Below are 20,606 nucleotides of genomic sequence, written 5' to 3' on the forward strand. Positions count from 1 at the left end.
TGGCGATACGTGTTAATGAATAGTAGTATAGTTTGCCATATAAATTACCAATGACGACCCCTTTTAAGGTTTTACTTTAAATTTATATATTATTATATTTTTCATATTTTATAAATTACTTAAAACCAAAAAACCTATAAGTTTAAAATTTTCAAAGTTGATGGTTTATTCTTAACGAAATTTTAATAAATATATTTCATATCAATTTTAGAAAAATATGTATTTGATAAGATTATTTGTTGTATAAATTGTTTTGAGATATTAAAATTATTGATTGAGTGGTATCACGGATCAATCAAAGTACAAGTTCGATTAATATATTTTATACAAAAATATATTATATTATTATGAGAATATTTTTATTTTTCATATATTTTATATAAAATAAATAAAATTCACACATAAAATTTGAACTAGACAGATTGATATAACAAATCATATCAACTTTATTAAAAAACTTATTTATATTATTGTAAATCTGTATTTTTATGAATAATCCGATAAATAACTATCTAATAAAGTCCAATTATGAAGGATGGGATCCCAAAGAATAGTCCATTTCCCTAAAATATTTCCTTTTTTAAAAAAATGGAGAAATTTTTAAAAGCTTAGGTCACAGCCGAATCCACTACCTAATATGTGTCTACATGAAACAAATAGTCTGTTCTAACGTGGCAACAAAATATAGCACGATAATGTCGGAAATATTGAATACCCCAGACAATTACCAGAAAAACAAATAATGTACTTGTTTTTCCGGTAAAATTAATTATCATAATTATAAGATAAAATAAATTTACTAGAAATTAATAAAAATTTCAATGTGTCTATCAATATCATTTTTTTAAGGTTCTATTTGTTTCCACTTATATTATGGTGAGCAAAAGAGTTACTAGCAAATGAACATCGAGAATGCAATAAAATCTAATAATTATCTACATTTTGCATTGATGGAAACATCCATTGAGTGGAGCATAGTAAAGATATTACTTTTTATATTTTTGTGTGTCATACAAAATATTATTCTGATTAAACTTTGGGTTTTCCAACACTTTAATAAATAAAAAAATCCTAATATCGCTTGAGCAAGCTTTAACTCAAATTACATCGTTGCTATCTCAACTTAATATTTTTAAAAAATTTAAAGGTTTGAAAAAAAATGGTAACAAGAAATAAAAGCTTCAATTATAAGCTAATAGTAGTATATATGTTGTGTAGCATAATTCGTCATCTATCCGCAATTGATCAGCAACCTGTACAGGGGGAACATGAAATATTCTCGAGCCTATAGTAAAACCTTTCATCAAACTTGTTTAAAGAGTATTCTCCAATCATACTTATATAATTCTTGGATTCGCATAATCAAATCTCTATTAAAATGTCCATGAACTTAGACATAGGAAAAGAAAATTGAAAATTATTTATTTTTTTAGAGTCGTAATTATTTAATTTTAAGGGCCGCAATTTATGCATAGAAAGAAATCATCAAAAATCAAATCCAAAGATTTAGTCAAAAAGATGATGAAAAAACAAGGTGGGGTCATCGTTTTGAAAAAAGCAAGGCGTGAAGTGAAGACTCAAAAGTTTCGGCTAATGACTTTTAAATAAATAAAGGGTAAAATTATCATAAAAGTATTGCATTTTAATTTTCTATTAAAAATGAGTAAATCGATTTTTATATATTAGATTAAAGAGTAAATTGGTCATTCTGTTAAAAATTTCATCAAATTTTACTGTTAAAAAGCGGTAGTTGTATGTTAACTTGAAGTACACACCGCACATTATGTGTAACTATCTAGTTATTTTGTCGATCATGTCAATTTTAATAATAAAATTTTAATAAAATGAACCAATTTATTTCCTTAATTTGACGTTGTTTTTGAATGAACGAGGTAAAATGCAATTTAACTCTTAATAAAGAAAACTTTCATGAGACTTTTATCGGGTGATATACATGTTAGCACTAAAAATTTAATAATATAATATAAAGTTTTAAAAGATGTGGTTTATATTAAAAAATAGTTTTCTTAAACTTTTAATTAAATTAGTTCAAAATTTTGAAAATCCTCTTTAAATTCTTAAATTATATAATAATAAAAACTACGAACTCAATATAAATATCCACTTTTATTCCATGAGCGGATCCAATCGAGATATTATTTCAATTTTAAGTTTATTGAAATGAGTTATTTTGTGCATTATAATGATAAATTCTTATCATAGTTATTTAAATGTGTATCGTTTATAATTAAGGATAAATCTTAAATTTATACATAAATCTTGGTCTAATGTGCAATTTGATATATGAACTTTGAATTGGTGCAATTGTATACATGAAATTTGAATTGTGGTTCACGTGTATAAATAAAACTTTAATTTTAATTTAATTGTATACATTTAAATAAATAAATACATACGTTTATTTTCATATTAGATTAGTATAACTGTTTGTGAATGTAATATATAAACATAAAATAGTGATAATTTGATAATGTTGTTAGTGATTTGTGAAAATTAAATCAAATTAAAAATTCATATATAAAAACATACCAAATTAAAGTTCATGTACAACATTATACATTGAATCTAAGTTATATATATATATATATATATATTATAATATATGTCGATAATTGCGGTAGAACAATCGCAAAACAATAAGAAAAGAAAAATAAAAACACACCGATTTTTACGTGGAAACCCTTTCGGGAAAAAACCACAAACAGAGGAGAATAAATTCACTAATGTTGAAAAACGAATGATACAAAAAAGAGTGTCAACTACATCTATTTAAGGGTTTTTCAACTCTATTCTAATCAAAGTCAAATAGTAGAAGTATAGTTCTATACATATTAAACTTGTGCGGTATTGGGTCTACGACCCTCAACCTTGTCATTGAATTTATTTCTTCAACAAGTAAAGATTTTCGAGTCACATAATCTCTAATAATATATAAATTTGATGTTTATCACTTGTGATTATATATATAACTAAATTAAAAAAAAAAGTAAATTAATTTGTACCTTTCACGTGGCTTAACCATAAGCATTAAAAGCAGCAAATAAGTGGGGGGACATGAAAATATCTCTCATCTTTTCCACTATATATGGGTTTTGTTCAGCACTTTGCTTTTACGAGTAAACTAATTTTTCTTTAAGCTCAAGCAAATTAAAATTATTGCTGACATAATTTTTGAAGTAAAAAAAAATGTTTTCTGCTATAAAATAAAAAAAAATTATAAACATTTAAGTTTTAAATTTATTGGATATACTAATTTTAATATAATTGAGTGAATTCATTAGTCCAAAATAGAAATATTTTCATTTAGACCTTTTAAATTTTTTAATTTTAAATTAGTAAAAATATAAAACTACATCTTGATCCCTTAAAAATGATAAAATTTGATTTAATCCTTTAAAATTATAAATATATAGGCTATTAAAATAGTAAAATTATATTTTACTATTGTAAAATTTACAATTTAATTTTGATCCCTAAATTTTTCTAATTTCACCTCTGGAATTCATGAAACTAACAATATTAAATTTAAGAATTTCTATTTTATTATAATTATTGTTATGGTAGCTCATGATTATAGGTTGAAACCTATGATAATTGAAACACATACCAACTTTAACACCTCGAAATTAGAGGTGTTTATAAGTTAGATTTAAACATGATATTAACATATTTTATATTTGTTTAAGTCTAGTTCGGTTCAAAATATGAGTCTAAAAATTTGTTAGAGATTGTCCATATTTGTAAATAGCAACCCAAACTCATTTTAGATTTGTCCAGTATATTTTTAATTAAAAATATATTTACATTTTTAATATTTAATAGATCGTTTATTATAAATATATATATAGAAATCTTAGCAATTTTTAATATTTGCATTATAGCATCATATATTACTATAAATTTAGTTTCTGTGATATAAATTATATAATATATACATGTAAAAATGGGTTAGGCTCAAACCTTGAATGTTCGAGCTTGAGCTTGATTCACATTTTAAACAGACTTAATTTTTTTTACTCAAGCATACTTTTGGAGCTCAATATTTTTTTTTCCAAATTCATACAGACTCAAAAACGGATAACTTAACTCATGAATAATTCTACTCAAAATTTATATTATATTCGCTAGATCGTAAAAACCCGAATTCTATATACAGGGACTCAATATATATTTATATCCTTATGTCATTCCCAACGACCTTCTTTTATTATTACTATTATTATTATTTAGAGATAATATATATATATTTTTGCTTTGAATTTGAAAATCGGGTCTAAATTGGTACTTATAATTTTATTAATCTATTTTTATTTTTGAATTTAAAAATATAAAAGTTTGTTAAAGTGCCACATCATCACTTGAAAATTAAAAATGTATATAAATTTTTAGGTGATAACGTCATACAATCTTAGAGTATTACATACAATATTCTAAAATTAAACTAGTAGTTGAATTGGTCACACCACTGATTCTCGATTCAATCGGTTTAATCAGTTAATTTCATGAAAATTTTTAAAAATAAAAAATATTAAACCAGTTCAACTATTGGTTTTTTACCCCAGATTCTAATTTTTATTAGTTTCGAGTAGTTTCCGATTCAATCTCTTTGTTTGAATCAGTATATCGTTCGATTCTCGATCTAATCGGTTCGACCGACCAATCTAGTCCTATTCCAAGAACATTGGTCTCATCTAATTTGGACAAAATTCAAGTTCAATGACCAAAATGAATTTGATTACCAAGTTTAAGTACCAAAAATGAAAAAAATATATAAATATAAAAATAAATCTAATTACCAAGTTAGGGACCAAAATTATATCATCCCTTTCAACTTATAACTGGTGACAAAAATGGGATATGATATGTTGATATAACAAAATATAAGCAGGAGTTGAGTTTGAGTTGCCTTGTCCTATGAGGCAGGTAAATTAGGTTTTAGTTTTAGGTTTGGCCGGATATCCCATTTGCTCCATGGAAAATTCCGACTGAAGTTATAAACAAAGCATTTAGGTCACTTTTTCTCGTCAATGCGTCTTAAATTAGTAAACGATTTTAGTTTGTATAGTTGAAATCAATGATTGACATGTGGATCCCTAAACCCTAAACGATTTTAATCAAGGATCGACCTAATCATTGTTATTTGGATAATAAAGATTGATATAGTCTTAACTCGATTGACATGTGTATTGTTGTTAACACAGAAGAACGTGAGGTCAAGTACGTTGAAATGTATTATCCACTTATTTATAAATTGAAAAAAAGATTATGAGTGATTTGAAGTACTATATAAAAAACAAATATAATAATGTAATATTAAACCAATATTTTCTAGCATTTGTTTCAACGACAAGGTTTAATGGTGTTAATGAAAAGAATGTTTTTATTTAAACAAAATATTTATTGATATTAAATATTTTATAAATAAATTAAAATAATTTTAAATAATATTACATTTTTGTAAATTTCTACTTATTGGTAGCAGTGGTATAGTAGATTGAATGGGGCAGGAAAGTAGGTAATGCTGCCCCAACTGCCCTAAATGCTATAGAGTCTAAACGTGCATACAATAAGATAAAATCTTATCAATAATGGAAAGGCTTTGGACCGTCTTAATTTGAGGTTAGATATTACGAGGGTTTGAAATTTCTATGGCTTGAGCTCCTATTTAACTCCATTGGTTCAACTTTCTTTTATCATTTTAGATTTAGTCATAACGACGTGACATTTTATAGTATATTAGATATTTAACCGGTTTTTTAACACTCAAATGATTCAATTGGTGAATTTTTCATAATGCGAGAGACTAAAATAGTAAAAAAAAATTAAAACCCAATATGAGAAAAATGATTTGTATAAAACGATTTGACTAATTGATTCTATTAACCGTTTATTTAAAAGTGTTTGATAAAACTTAACGATAGCATAAATCGATATGTATAAAATGACAAATAAAGGCATGACACATTTTATTGTTAAATATTTTTATAATACTTTAGTATTTATTTAGTGAAATTATTGAAATAAAACACTATCACTAATAAAATAAAACATTCATTATAAAAATTAATTAGTAAATATTTTTGAAAATTTAAATAAATAAATTTTTAAGTTACTTATCTACAAATACTAACGTTGTGGAATTTGATAAATATTAATAGTGTATTAATATAATTGTAAACTATATTCTAAGTGATTGTTATGTCTTATTTTTAGTATGTGACAAAGGAAGTAATTTTTGAGCAAATATGGTTAGGTATGTCATTCTACATATCTAATTCTCAATCAGATGTGAAAAATATTGTCCATACTTACGTTTTTTTTTTGGAGAGTTTGTGCTCAAATCAGTTAAAAAAAAGCCAAAACTCTATTTACCAAACACTCTCGTAACTTTTTTCATGTACTAAAAATTCGAATATGCAAAATAATAATATTAAAATCAATTTTGTTTTGACTTTTTCTTAAACCAAGATAAATTTAAACATCAAATAATAAATTTAAATTAACATATTATATAAAAAATAGAAAATCTATTTAAGAAAGACATAATTTAAGTTTTTTTTTTTTAAAGAAACTAGTTATATGGTTAAAAAATTGAAGAAAATTGTGATTTGATTGAAATGTACTTGAAAAGGGAACAAAGTGCACTGAATTCTGCAGTTCTTGGCTTTGAACTGCAAACACTTTCCTTAACAAAAGGAGTTTTAACTGTGTTTGCCATTATCCAAAAATGTTAGAAAAAGAAGAAAAAAACAAAACAAAGATCCAGGCAAATGGAGTTTTAATGTAATAAAAAATTAATATCCTATATCTGAAAATAAATTTACCTCCTTTTTTACCTGACAAAATAGTTTAGATTAATTATCTTAAAATTAAATCATGATGAAAAATCATAAAAATATATAAAATATCACTTCAAAAGTTGATCAAAATCTATGGAACCAAAAGTTGCCATTGCTGAACGTGACATGAGATAAAGTAAAAAAACATGGTTATTTCAGGAAATGAAAGGATGTTTTTTAAATAAAAAATATTAAAATGATTTTCTTAAAATTAAATGAAGCGTTAATTTTTGTTTTCCCTATATCAGTCGGTCATCACTTGGTCAGTCGGCCCTGACTTTTAGGAAATACTCCGTAAAAAGAAATGTGTAAAATGAATAAATATCCCTAAGCAAAACAAAGTAAAAACATTTTTTTTTACCCTCACTGTATTTAATCCAAGCTTTTCTGGATTGTAACAAAACCCTAAAAGGGTTCTTGTAAGAAACCATCGCCGCTTGATTTGATCTCAGCCGTCTACTCTTTCTCTATATATCATTAAACTTCTTTCACTCTTTTCTTTGATCTCTCTGCTTCAAAAATAACGCTTTTTTTTTTTTTTGCCCTTGAGCTATTCTGCTCTATTTTTAATTTTTGTTGCTGTTTTTTACTTGAAAATCATGGCTTTCTTACCTGGTTTTTGTTGGTTGATTTATGGTTTCCAAATTTGAAGAATATTTAAAATTTGGGCACCCTTTTGTTTTTGTTTTTCTTGGTTTGATTCTTGGGCAGGTGGACTTTTTTGCTGTTTATGAGTTCAGGGAAATTAAAGTTTTGATCTTTAACACATTTGGTAGCTTAAAGTGAGAATCTTTAGTTTGTAAATATGGGGTTTAGGTGTATTAGTGTAGAAAAGTTTAGTTTCTTTTGGATTTAGCGGCTGATTATCGGTTTTGGGAGTTCTGATAGAGATTAATGATCAATTAGGGTTTTTGAATAATGTTATCTGAGTTAGATAGGAGACCAATGATAGGAAGTAGTGAAGGATCATTTGGGGATGATTTAGAGAAAGAGATAGGATTATTGCTCCGTGAACAGCATAGTAGGCAAGATGCTGATGATCTTGAACGCGAGCTGAACTTGTATAGAAGTGGCTCTGCTCCTCCTACCGTGGAGGGTTCACTGAGTGCGGTTGGCGGTTTGTTTGGGGGTGCCACCTCCTCCGCTGGTACTGGTGGTGGTTTTTCAGCCTCCGCCTTTTCAGCTTTTGCTGGAGTTAAAAATGGAAATGGATTTGCATCTGAGGAAGAACTTAGGTCTGATCCAGCTTATCATTCATACTATTACTCGAATGTGAATCTCAACCCGAGGCTCCCACCTCCTTTGCTTTCAAAGGAGGATTGGAAGTTTGCGCAGAGGTTGAAGGGAGAGGGTTTAGCTATAGGTGGGATTGGAGATAGGAGGAAGTTGAATAGGGCTGATAATGGTAGCAATAGGTCGTTGTTCTCGATGCCGCCTGGGTTTGATACCAGGAAACAAGAGAACGAAGTAGAGGCAGAGAAAGTGCATACCTCTGCAGACTGGGGTGGTGATGGACTGATTGGTTTGTCTGGTATAGGACTTGGAAGCAAACAGAAAAGCTTTGCCGAAATTTTTCAGGTGATAACCGATCCTTAGTTGATTTTAGACAGTCTGCCTTTTTTTTTTTTGTTGCTGATAATAATTTGCCTATTTGTGCAGTCTTCGATTGAAAAATACTCAGTGATGTATGTTTTAAATCATATCTGACTGACATAATTATTTCCCAATTTTGTGGTTCCCAAGGCTGTGATAGTACTATGTGCATACTTAGTAGGTGTATTTGTGATCAATCTTCTGTCGTGGTTCACGCATAGCTAGGTTTTTTAAGCTTTAAAGTATATCCAAGGTTAAAAAAATGCTACGAAAAATCTTGCTCGTTTAAGTTTTCAAGTTGTTCCTTGTTCCTTAACTTTCCATGCAACTATCAAGATCTTTCTGTTAATATTTCAGAAACTTCTGGACCTTTACCTTCTTTCTTTTGTGCAGTGATCTAATATCTAAAATCCTTGCAGGATGATTTGGGACACACTGCTCCAGTCGCTAGGATACCATCTCGTCCTGCGAGTCGTAATGCTTTTGATGAGAACTTTGAGAATGTAGGTTCTGCTGAATCTGAGCTCGCTCATTTGCGGCGACAACTTACTTCTGCAGATCCTTTAAGGTCAAGTGCAAGTGGTCAGGCTGTCCATAACATCGGGCCACCTTCTTCATACACCTATGCTGCTGCTGTAGGTGCTTCTATGTCTAGGAGTACCACTCCTGATCCCCAACTCGTAGCTAGGGCTTCTAGTCCTTGCCTGACACCAATTGGTGGAGGGAGAGTTGGCAACTCAGAGAAAAGAAACATAAATAGTCCAAGCACATTTAGTGGCATCACATCTGGTGTCAACGGATCTGATGATCTTGTTGCTGCTTTATCAGGCATGAACTTGTCATCAAATCATGGGATAGATGAAGATAATCAGTTAGCATCACAGATTGAACAAGATGTTGAGAATCACCAGAATTATCTGTTTGGTTTGCAAGATGGTCAGGATCATATCAAACAGCAGGCATACTTGAAGAAACCAGAACCTGGCCATTTACATATGCCTTCAGTTAAGAGTAATGGAATTAGATCGGACCTGAAAAGCCCTTCCTTGCTTTCTGATAGGCAAGCTGTGCTCCAGAAATCTGCTGTTCCCTCAAACAATTCTTACTTGAAAGGATCACCCGCTTCCACACTTAATGGCAGTGGCAGCTTACCTGCTCAATATCAGCATGGTGATGGTGCAAATGCATCATTTCCAAACTATGGGTTAAGTGGTTACTCTTTAAATCCTGCTTTGGCCAATATGGTGCCCAGCCAACTTGGATCTGGGAATTTGCCACCATTGTTTGAAAATGTTGCTGCTGCATCAGCTATGGCAGTCCCTGGAATGGACTCCAGACTGCTTGGGGGAGCTTTTGGTTCTGGACAGAACATTTCAAATGCTGCATCTGAGTCCCATAATCTTGGTAGAGTTGGAAGCCAAATAGCTGGAAATGCTCTGAACGCACCTTTCATTGATCCTTTGTATCTTCAGTATTTAAGGACTTCTGATTATGCTGCAGCACAGCAGGCAGCTCTTAATGACCCCACTATGGATAGAAATTTCCTTGGTAATTCATACATGAACTTGCTTGAGCTTCAAAAAGCTTATCTCGGAGCTCTGCTATCACCTCAAAAATCCCAATATGTTCCATTGGGTGCTAAATCTAGTAGTTCAAATCTCCATGGCTTTTATGGAAATACCACCTTTGGAGCTGGCATGGCTTATCCTGGAAGTCCCTTAGCAAATGCTGTTCTTCCAAATTCTCCAGTTGGACCCGGTAGTCCTATCAGACACACTGACCTGAACATGCGTTTTCCATCTGGGATGAGGAATCTAGCTGGGAGTGTAATGGGACCCTGGCATTTGGATTCAGGATGTAATATTGATGAAAGCTTTTCCTCCTCCCTACTTGAAGAGTTTAAGGGCAATAAGACGAAGTGTTTTGAACTTTCAGAAATTGCTGGTCACGTTGTTGAGTTCAGGTATTCTTGTATCCTAATCATGTTTTATGTTGTCATACTGTCATATCCTGACATTTTTATGCTTTTGATGAGCAGTGCGGATCAATATGGCAGCAGGTTTATTCAGCAAAAACTTGAAACAGCCACAACTGAAGAGAAAACTATGGTTTATGAGGAAATCATGCCTCAAGCTCTTGCTTTGATGACTGATGTTTTTGGTAATTATGTTATTCAAAAGGTATCTGCTTCTTAATCTGTTCCTTATCTGCTTAGTCTTACAATTTTATTTTTTATTGTTTTTACCAAATGAAATCTTAAATTTGTACAGTTTTTTGAACACGGACTTCCAAGTCAGAGAAGGGAACTTGCTGGCAAGCTTTTTGGTCATGTATTAACTCTTGGTCTGCAAATGTATGGATGTCGGGTGATCCAGAAGGTATTAGCAAATATTATTGCTATTTTATTGGACTTCATTTTGTGTATTTTTTTCTTATTTGGTTCGCTTATAATCATCTAGTTGCTTGTTGATTCTTATCATTTATCAACCTCCTCATAATTGCTGTTTCTTGACAATTTACGTGTTTCTTTCTAAATGACCCCAGCATGGTTTTGTATTTGACAAGTGAAAATGTGCCTTAGTGTGATAGAGTTTTACTTCGCTTTTCATGCAGAATTGATCCAAATCTTTATGTTTAGTTTGTAAATATGTGCTAATATATATGCTTTAATAATTGAGCTTTACTCTCTCATCGCCTTAACTTGTTTTGTTTTATAGATTTCTTAGTGTTCATACTAATTGATATTATTCTGGATGGTTACACCAAGAATACTGCCTTGCATTCTGACAATTATGTATGATTTGTTTGACATTCAAGGCCATAGAAGTTGTCGATCTGGATCAGAAGATTAAAATGGTTCAAGAGCTTGATGGTAGTGTGATGCGTTGTGTACGTGATCAGAATGGCAACCATGTTATCCAAAAATGCATCGAATGTGTTCCTGAGGAAAATATACAATTTATAGTTACAACATTTTTTGATCAAGTTGTGACCCTTTCTGCTCATCCATATGGGTGCCGAGTGATACAGGTCGAGAGCCTTTTTTCTTTTTCCTTTTTTGATTTTGTTTTGGCCTTTAGAACTACCTTGTAGAATGACCAATGTCTGTTCTGTATTTTTTTTTTCCGTTAACACTACAGAGAATATTGGAGCACTGCAAGGACCCAAAAACACAGAGCAAGGTTATGGACGAGATTCTAGGATCTGTTAGCATGTTGGCCCAAGACCAGTATGGCAATTATGTTGTTCAGGTTGTGATTCTTTTCTGAAAACTTATATTTCGCATATTATAGGTTTTTTTTGTTGAAAAGTAATCAATCAATGAAACCTTATGGAGGGTCTTCACCCTTGTTGCCTTTATGTCTATTAATACGCTTTCCATCTTTTTGGTGATATTTGTTGTTTATTTTTATAGTGTATCTTTCAATTTGTTTATGCTGTCTATAGTATCACTTATACTGCTTGTTGCTTGAACCGACCTTTTTTATTCCCGTAACAGCATGTACTGGAGCATGGAAAGCCTCATGAGCGCTCAATTATAATTAAGGAGTTAGCTGGAAAGATTGTCCAGATGAGTCAACAGAAGTTTGCCTCTAATGTTGTTGAGAAGTGCTTAACTTTTGGCGGTCCTTCTGAACGTCAGTTATTGGTGAATGAAATGCTTGGTTCTACTGATGAGAATGAACCTCTTCAGGTTTGGTCCATTTTGTGCTGAACTTTTATAACTTCCTTATCTCACTGATGTTTTGAGATGTAATATGTCATGAAAAAACTGTGATCGGAACAGTCTTTCTAACATTGATTGCATGGTCTTCAAGAATTAGCTTTTTTATTTACCCTTCAGAATTCCATGTTACTTTACTGACTTCCATTTGTCTGTTTCAGGCAATGATGAAAGATCAGTTTGCAAATTATGTTGTTCAGAAAGTACTGGAGACTTGTGATGACCAGCAACGTGAGCTGATCCTTTCTCGAATTAAGGTCCATTTAAATGCATTGAAGAAGTACACTTACGGAAAACATATTGTTGCGCGTGTAGAGAAACTTGTTGCTGCTGGAGGTACTGATACTTTTTTACCTTCTATGACCGCTTTATAGTTTATGTATATCTGTTCATGCATGGTGCTAGCAAGTTTCCTAGAGCTGAAATTATCCGGTCACTTAAAAAATACGGGTTCCACAACAATTTCACAGGCTCTACACAATTCAAGATTGTGATTGGTTCATTGCATTATAGTAATTGTAGAAGATATACTTTCACGGCATGTTTTCAAGTATCTTTTCATGAAGTTGCCTTTTAACCTCTTTCTGCATTAGTAATAGGCACACTTTTGCAGGCAGAGTTTTCGTACTTCCCTGTTTACTTTTTTAATACATTGCTTTGAGCGTTTTAGAAAGTGAAACAGGCTCATAAACCACATTTTTATGATGATGAAACCGTGGGAATTTGAGCTAAAGGGGCATATATATGGCTGTTGAAATGACATGATTCCTATTATCGGATGTTGAACTATTATACCAATATTCACCTTTCTGTTTGGTCAAGTTCAAATTTGATCCATTTTCCAGTGTTGAAACCTTCTAATAGGCGATATTGCATTTTTTTTTCAGAAAGGAGAATTGCTGCTCAATCTCCACACCCTACTGCTTAGTTGGTGTAGGAAATAATGTGTTTGTACAGCTAACAGAAGCTATTACGAGAGCTTCCCCTATCTTAGAGCTATGCTTCTACCTATCTTTTTAGACAGGTAAGATCTGTATGGAAATAAAAGAAGTTGTTGCTTGTACCGGAAACTGTACATTTTGTAGCTTAAGATTGTATACATAGAATCGAGCAAACCCGAGGTTTCTGTTGTCGGACACAACAGAATGCTACATGCAGAGGAGATCGAATGATTATACGAGTTTTTAAGGGTGTAAAAATTTAAAAAATGGTGAGTTTAGTTTATATGATAACCGCCACTGTACAAAATGTTGGCTTGTGGAGAGCTGTTGATGTTTAGGTGAGGCCACTGGTTTTTCCCCCCCTCAATGTATGCTTTAATGACATTTACTCTTTTTTTCCCTTTAAATGCACTTTGTTTCTTGTTGCCATGAACTTGTTCACATCTTTGATGGATTTTATTTGATACTTTCTTTCCTAATGATCGAAGTTCGTTTTTTTACTTGCAAAGGCATAGAGCAACCGGCTACTATCATTATTACACTTGCACAAGATTGCAACAGTAATTGTAACTGTGAATCAATGTGATCCATTACACCACACAGCTTAATGGCTTTCTCAAAATGATTATACTGGTATAATCCCTTAAATAGTTGAAAGGGTTCCACAAATTGCTAGCACAGTCGAGTATGTATAAGGATTAAGCTTGTCATTGAAGTTGTTTGTTGAGGGGAGGTTGACTTCTTTCAACGAAGTCTTAAAAAGTGTCATTTTCCCGGAATTGATGGACTCTCAATGGGATAATTCTGGTTATTGGGGATTTATCTCTAGACCCTAAAGAGAGCTCAGTGCTTGGACAACTTGTTTACATAGGAAGTGTGTTTTGTTGGATCGGACTGTGGTGGTACATTGCTGCATACCAAGGGAATATATACATTCACGCTTGGTAGGTTGAAACTGAACTTATAGCATACAAGGCATCCACCCTGAAAGATTTCGTGTATGTTATTAGTTGGGCGATAAGTCCCTTCCAATAGTAAATTGCCATATTTTTTGATGGGTGATCATGCGTCAAGGCATTCACGCTTTTGTGAGGTGCACTTTAGGGGCTTTTTCAAGCATTTGGTTCGTTGAGGGGTTCGTTTTGCTCTTGACAGAAATGTTAAAATCTTCCTTAAAAGCCTTCAACACAGTTATACTTGAAGAAGAACGTAAAAGCTTGATCATCATACGAGCCGCAGCTAGCATAACCAGCAATCAGACGATAAGATGAAGCAGACATGAAACATCTAAATGAGGCATCCCATTGGCGCAATCTAAATATAGCATACAATATCAATAAGGCTAAGTACCTAGAAGCTCGTCTGATCTCTGCAATCAGAGCAAGGTCCAATCTTACAAATTCTAAACCCATCAAAGATTAAAATCTGCAGTAATTGCCAACAGATTTGTTGCCGAGTTACTATTTTCTTCCTATTCTAGTTTGACGATGATATACTGACCCAATCACTCTCTAACACATATTCTTTCCGGCAACTGGATGGACACAAGCATTCATTCTTGATAAGAATTTATTTTGAAGCAAAGCTTGGATCTTTAATGGACCAAGATAAGGACAAATAGAAGGCCTTGTACAGGCATATCTTGGAAATTGAAGCCCATGGCCGGCATCCTTGGTGTCAATACAATGACCAAACTTTCCATTTAGGAAAAAATTATGAATAAAATGAGGGCATTTTAGTATTTTTGGTTTTCATTTGTTTCTGTCTAAAGGGACGAGCTTTTTGAACCATCGATGTAGTTTATCCTCAGAAACAATGGTTCAGTTCCACGCCATTCACCTCCCACCACAACTATTACAACCCAATTTCAAAGTTTTGCAGCCAAAAATTCTAACTTTTATGATTATCAAACACACTACAAAATTGGGATTAATTCATGAATACTCATGGATTGTTTCGTTCTTTAACACCAGATTCTCTTCTTTTTCCCCCCCACTTTTCTTCTAGATCATTCCTCATTCTTCAAAAGCAAGCAAATTTGTCAATACCCAGTTTTAGATATTGCCGAGGTAGTGGCTTTGGCTTTAGTCCGAGACAATTTGCACCAGTTCTTTTCAGGTATTATAAAAAAAGAAACAGTCGTACCCTTTTGAGAGCGAGCTGGAGAGAGTCTCCTTATGAAGTTTTGGGTGTCTCTCCTTCTGCAACTCCTGATGAAATCAAAAGGGCTTATAGGAAACTTGCTTTGAAGTATCATCCTGATGTCAACAAAGAGGTCATTTCTGTTAAACACACATTAAAATTCCCATTTTCCTGTATTTTTGGCTCATATTTTTTTCTTAATTTCAACAAATGGAGCAAAGGCCTATCACCACATAGTCATTGCATATTGAACAAATTGGATTTTGTTTTATGTTCTGGTTAGCAAATGGTTTTTGTAATTTCTTGCTTTGCAACAATTTCCCATGTAATAGTCAGCAAGTTCTCGTATTATATGCCATGTACTATTGTTGAACAATCTTGTTAGTGTAGGTTTTCAGATTTTAAACATAAAACAATGGCTGTCCAGGAACTAGAAAATCCATTGCTTTGAGAAGATATTGGCTTTGTCAAATTAGCGAATCATATAATTAAGACTTCATAACCGATTGAAAGCAATGTTTATTATATAATAGTTTCAAGGTTGTTGTTTGTGCATTTCCATCAGTGTTCCTTCATAGTTGGATTAACTTTAAGCCTGCTTCCTTTCTGCATTTGCTTTTCGAAGCCTTTTTGCTTTGGTTTTATGTTTACGGCTTTGGTGTACTGAGCGAATTCTGGTATACAGGCAAATGCACAAGAGAAATTTATGAGGATTAAGCATGCATATAATACATTACTGAACTCTGAATCTCGGAGAAGATACAACCCTGGAAACCGAACATCTGATTTTTCATACTCAAGAACTCAACGAAGCCAAAGCCCGAATACCCAAGAGGAAGAATTCTATGGATTTGGTAACAACCTCTACACTTGCTAGAAGCAAATTAATTACTTTTAGTCCTAAAGGATTTATATTCTTATGGTGCTTGTCCAATGTATACGGCTTTGAAGTGTTCGCAATTCATTTTTATTTCTTAGCTAGAAGATCACCATTTCAATATGTTCTCACTGTATGGAAGATGCTTGTGGCCCATGCCATGCATTGTGTCGGATATTGTAGTGGCACATCTCATACTTTCAACCGTTTTAACCTATCTTTTTACGACCATCTAACTACCAATGAAAGGATCCTTAAAATTTATATGTTTTATTATATTTATAGGAGTTAGGTTTATTTCTGTTATTCTTATACTTAAACGCTTCGTGCTGCAGGTAATTTTTTGAGGGATGTTCAAATTACGCTAGGTAGATTTGTACTCTCTGTTGAGATTGTGAGAAGGATAAGATAAAATTGCATCATTTTCTTAATCTTGTCTAGCATCTGTTTTATCTTTTCCCTACAAGTGTCAAGTAATACCCCATTTCTCTATATCACTCATATTTTGATTTGTGTTGCAGAGGACTTCTTTAGAGACCTTCAAGAAGAATTTCAGAATTGGGAAGCAAGTGCATCTTCACAAGAAAAGCCGAAAAGCTTGTGGGAGGAATTAGCGGTATGATGCCATTGTTTTTAGCAGTTCCAGCATATATGAAGAGCTTAATCACACCCGTTCGACCTTTAGTTCATAATAAAGAATAGCTTTGATTAACTAGTTTGATTTCACCCTTGGCAGGCTATTGGAGAGGAATTTGTTGAATTTCTGGAGAAAGAGCTCAACATATCTGATGATGAATTCGAAGAAAACAACAGAAACGACTTCAGTAATTCCGAGAAAACTGGAAGCAGTTTTCGAAATGAAGCTAACAAGGGTAGCAGCATCGAGGAGAACATCGATGAAATAGAAGCTACTCTTGCTAAATTGAAAAAGGAGCTAGGGTTATAACAAAGGAAATGCAGCTTTTATATTGCCTTGACAAAAAGTCGAGCTGTTTTGTGAGCTTACCATGCTGGAAAGTGAATTGCAATAACATTTCCGAAGTTCACATGCAAAAGAAACATCAATGTACGATTTAGAAGCTCCAAGAAAGGGGAAGGTACTTCCATACCTACTTTTTCAGAATTGTGGAAAAAGGCTTTTTCTCCGACTTTTACTTGTTAATTCCTTTTTTTCAACCATTTCCATTTCTTGATAAACTGGTAGCATATAGCAGCATAGTGATTGACCATTGTATGCCATGGTTTGTTCCTAGCCACAATTTAGTAGTGTGATTATTTGTAATCCAAAAGCAAAATGCGTATTCTTATTGATTGATAATCTAAAAAGCAAATTAGGCCATTGGTACTGCTTGATTTCCCTTTCATATTCTATCTCTATATGCTTTGGAGATCCATAATTCTAACTGCTTGGTGATCGACTAGCTGTTTTTACAAAATCTTTTGATATGTTTTACTCAAAAGAATGCTGTGATACTTGTCTTTAGTTTAGCTCTAACACCTGCTTAGTGAACCCATACTGGTGGGACTTTATCAACTCTCGGTTCAACAGTGAAAACCGGGTTCAGTTCCAGGCTGTTGAGGCAACTTTGCTCAGAAAGTTCGATTTCATGGTTATAAGGAGTTGAACACCATCTAAAACTTGAAGGAAGTATCTTAAAACTAGGACTTTAATTTGATATATTGCTTTCAAGTTGTTTCCGTGGTTCTACAATGGCTGCTGATACTTTTCTGGCTGTGATTTATGTGGTCATTGCTGAAGATCCTGACCACTTCATTTATAATAATGGCTTCCATGATCCTTATTTGCACCTTTATGGACTAACCAGTATCTACTCCAATGGTCTATTGCAGCTCACCAACACTTGAAAACTAGCAGTTGCTCATGCATTTTATCCATCTCCAATACACCCCAAATTCATCTCGATCTTGTTCGTAGCGGCCATGGCAAAGCCTTTGTCATCTCTCAATCTGTAGATTTCAGCCATGCTAATGCAAAGCCAATATGTAGGACTCTTTAATACCACAAACAATGGAAATTCTTCAAATCGTATCTTTGCAGTTGAGTTCAATACTAAGCAGAGTATTGACATAGAGGATATAGATGAAAAGCATGAAGGAATTGATGTGAATGGCTTCAAATCCATACCAGCAACATGTTTTTCCATTGAAGAAAGGAATAATAAGCTTGGAGCTCATCAATGTACATCCAACACAGGCTTGGGTAGATTACAATGATGGAGAACAACTACTCACTGTAAACTTGGAACCAACCACAAGCATTCCATGAATTCAATTACTTTAATTACTCTTTAGCTTGGGAAAAGCTTCAAATTTGAACATCTGTGTAAAAAAAAAAAAACTTAAGGCTGAAGATTTTAAGATTGGAAAATTGATATTCAAATTTCAATAAAATATGCAATTGATGGCACGGGTTACAAATCACAACATCGAACAACAAGACCCAACTTGCTATTTCGACTAAACATTACCAAAGCTCCCCTAATTACAAACCTAAACCCTAAATCATCTAACCGCCAAATCCATACAAAGTCCTGCCCTGCCTCTTCAGTGCATAAACCACATCCATGGCGGTCACCGTCTTTCTCCTAGCGTGTTCGGTGTAGGTGACAGCATCGCGAATGACGTTCTCCAAGAAGATCTTGAGAACTCCACGGGTTTCCTCGTAGATTAAGCCACTGATACGTTTCACTCCTCCCCTACGAGCCAGGCGTCGAATTGCCGGCTTTGTGATGCCCTGGATGTTGTCACGGAGGACCTTACGGTGGCGCTTCGCTCCTCCCTTGCCAAGTCCCTTGCCTCCCTTTCCCCTTCCCGACATCTTCGATATCGAATGAAAATTAAGAAACTTGAATGATTTGAATAACGAAATTGGAAACTTGAGGAACGGTAAGATATTGCGAGTTATTTTATAGTGGGAACTGGGCAGCTTTTTGCTGAGATAGTGATCCGTGGGTTGAGCTTGAAGATAAAGAACGGCCGTTGATTACTTATAATGAAGGGTTCAAATGAAGAGAAGTATTGGCGCGGATAGGTGACCTGGATTATTACCAATTACTTTAAGCGCTTTTCCTTTTTTTTTTTTTGTTTGGGTTAAATCCAAGAAGCATCCCTAAACTATCATTCAGATTCTAAACTAGTCCCCATAATTTCAAAAATGTTTTCAATTGAATCCTATTGCATCAATCAGGTCCTATTCGATAGTATAGCCATCATTTTTAAGTGTTAAAAGCCGGTTTTAATTTGAAATAGAGTATTTTTAAAACACAAAAATCAAATTACAAATATATGTATACTTGTCACATTACTGTCATTTAGTGAGACAGGTGAGATCAATCAAGAGCATTTCTCGAAGTTTGAGAGCAATAACTAAGGCATGGTTGCGGCTACTGAATCATGGATCCAAGAGATGATAGAAAGAGTTATAATAGAAGGTGGAGATGAACAAGATTGCGTGATACCTTTGGAGGAAGTCGAGGTTGGTTCTGAAGCTTCTCGGATGCCAGGTTCTCATATCTTTCATGGTGATTGCCATGGCTGCAACAATGTCATTTTCCAAAGCATGCTCAATGCCTGTGGATTGAAATGTTTTTGTAATACAGAATTCAGATGAAGAGAAGTTTATTACACACAGTAAACATAAATTTATAACTTTTACTTCCTCTACAAGGAGTAGAAAAAAATATTGGATTATCTGATAAATCAAATGGATAAGTAGTTGCAGAATTGTAATTCCTAGTAAACATGGGATTCCTTGCTCTTTATAAATAAATATCAATACAAGAATCGGAAAATCGAATTGGGATAGTTAAGTTAAAGCTTTGTTTCTCTTCAAGTTTCTTTAATGGCATCGGCTTCAATTTTATACCCGTCCAATGTGATTTCCCACCATGTTCACCATCACGGGTTGATACAACAGAAGCGTCCTTTACCTCCTCGTCACATCCAAATCAAGTTAATCGTAGACATCAATCTCCTCCGCCATGATCTGATAATAGATAATTACACCAACTGTTTTTCTGTATAACAAACTCTTCGTTTTAGTCTCAACATCTTGCAAAACCGCAACAACCTTCATGAACTTCTTGCTTCGGCATTTACAAGACTCAGAATCGACATGCCCTCTACTTTTTACAACACCCTCGTTCAAGAAATCATGGGATGTGGAGTTGGAATTGCAAACAGGACATTTGACAGTGCATGGTATTGTAAAGTCATGTATTTACATTCAACGATACAAGCATTGTTGGTGGAATCTGAGATCAACCAAGAGACTTTGATGAGTAGAGCTTTGGCGGAATCGAGGTCAGAGTTTGAGAGGATTAACAATGGCATGGTTGCCGCTACCGAATCATCGATCAAGGAGATGATAGAAAAAGTTAAAAGTAGAAGCTGGAGATGAAGAAAAGTGCATGATATGTTTGGAAGAAGTGGAGGTCGGATTTGAAGCA

At 33.2% G+C, this 20,606-nt stretch overlaps 3 protein-coding genes across 5 annotated transcripts; 2 read left to right on the forward strand and 1 right to left on the reverse strand.

The window, feature by feature from the left end:
* Nucleotides 1–7,350: 7,350 nt before the first annotated feature.
* On the forward strand, nucleotides 7,351–13,547 carry LOC105789980 (pumilio homolog 2). The gene is made up of 9 exons (XM_012617342.2): nucleotides 7,351–8,438; nucleotides 8,873–10,416; nucleotides 10,492–10,633; nucleotides 10,724–10,831; nucleotides 11,271–11,483; nucleotides 11,594–11,704; nucleotides 11,953–12,147; nucleotides 12,339–12,513; nucleotides 13,065–13,547. Exons 1-9 carry the CDS (start codon nucleotides 7,779–7,781, stop codon nucleotides 13,103–13,105), a joined length of 3,189 nt encoding a protein of 1,062 aa, XP_012472796.1. The 5' UTR covers nucleotides 7,351–7,778; the 3' UTR covers nucleotides 13,106–13,547.
* A 1,336-nt stretch (nucleotides 13,548–14,883) lies between these two features.
* Nucleotides 14,884–18,526, forward strand: LOC105789981 (uncharacterized). 3 transcript variants are annotated; one of them, XR_001132387.2, is made up of 6 exons: nucleotides 14,884–15,393; nucleotides 15,946–16,114; nucleotides 16,473–16,505; nucleotides 16,659–16,753; nucleotides 16,874–17,234; nucleotides 17,989–18,526. XR_001132387.2 is itself a non-coding variant. In XM_012617343.2 (5 exons), exons 1-5 carry the CDS (start codon nucleotides 15,055–15,057, stop codon nucleotides 17,081–17,083), a joined length of 846 nt encoding a protein of 281 aa, XP_012472797.1. In that variant the 5' UTR covers nucleotides 14,884–15,054; the 3' UTR covers nucleotides 17,084–17,476. The 3 variants fall into 3 exon arrangements, 2 of the variants coding, with proteins under 2 accessions (XP_012472797.1, XP_012472798.1); XM_012617343.2 differs by lacking the exon at nucleotides 17,989–18,526 and having other exon boundaries at nucleotides 16,874–17,476; XM_012617344.2 differs by lacking the exons at nucleotides 16,473–16,505; nucleotides 17,989–18,526 and having other exon boundaries at nucleotides 14,886–15,393; nucleotides 16,874–17,476.
* Nucleotides 18,027–18,976, reverse strand: LOC105793043 (histone H4-like). The gene is made up of 2 exons (XM_012621986.1): nucleotides 18,670–18,976; nucleotides 18,027–18,208 (listed from the first exon to the last, which is right to left on the reverse strand). Exons 1-2 carry the CDS (start codon nucleotides 18,974–18,976, stop codon nucleotides 18,027–18,029), a joined length of 489 nt encoding a protein of 162 aa, XP_012477440.1.
* Nucleotides 18,977–20,606: the final 1,630 nt, after the last annotated feature.

The sequence above is a fragment of the Gossypium raimondii genome, chromosome 8 (assembly GCF_025698545.1).
Source record: "Gossypium raimondii isolate GPD5lz chromosome 8, ASM2569854v1, whole genome shotgun sequence".
NCBI lineage: Eukaryota > Viridiplantae > Streptophyta > Magnoliopsida > Malvales > Malvaceae > Gossypium > Gossypium raimondii.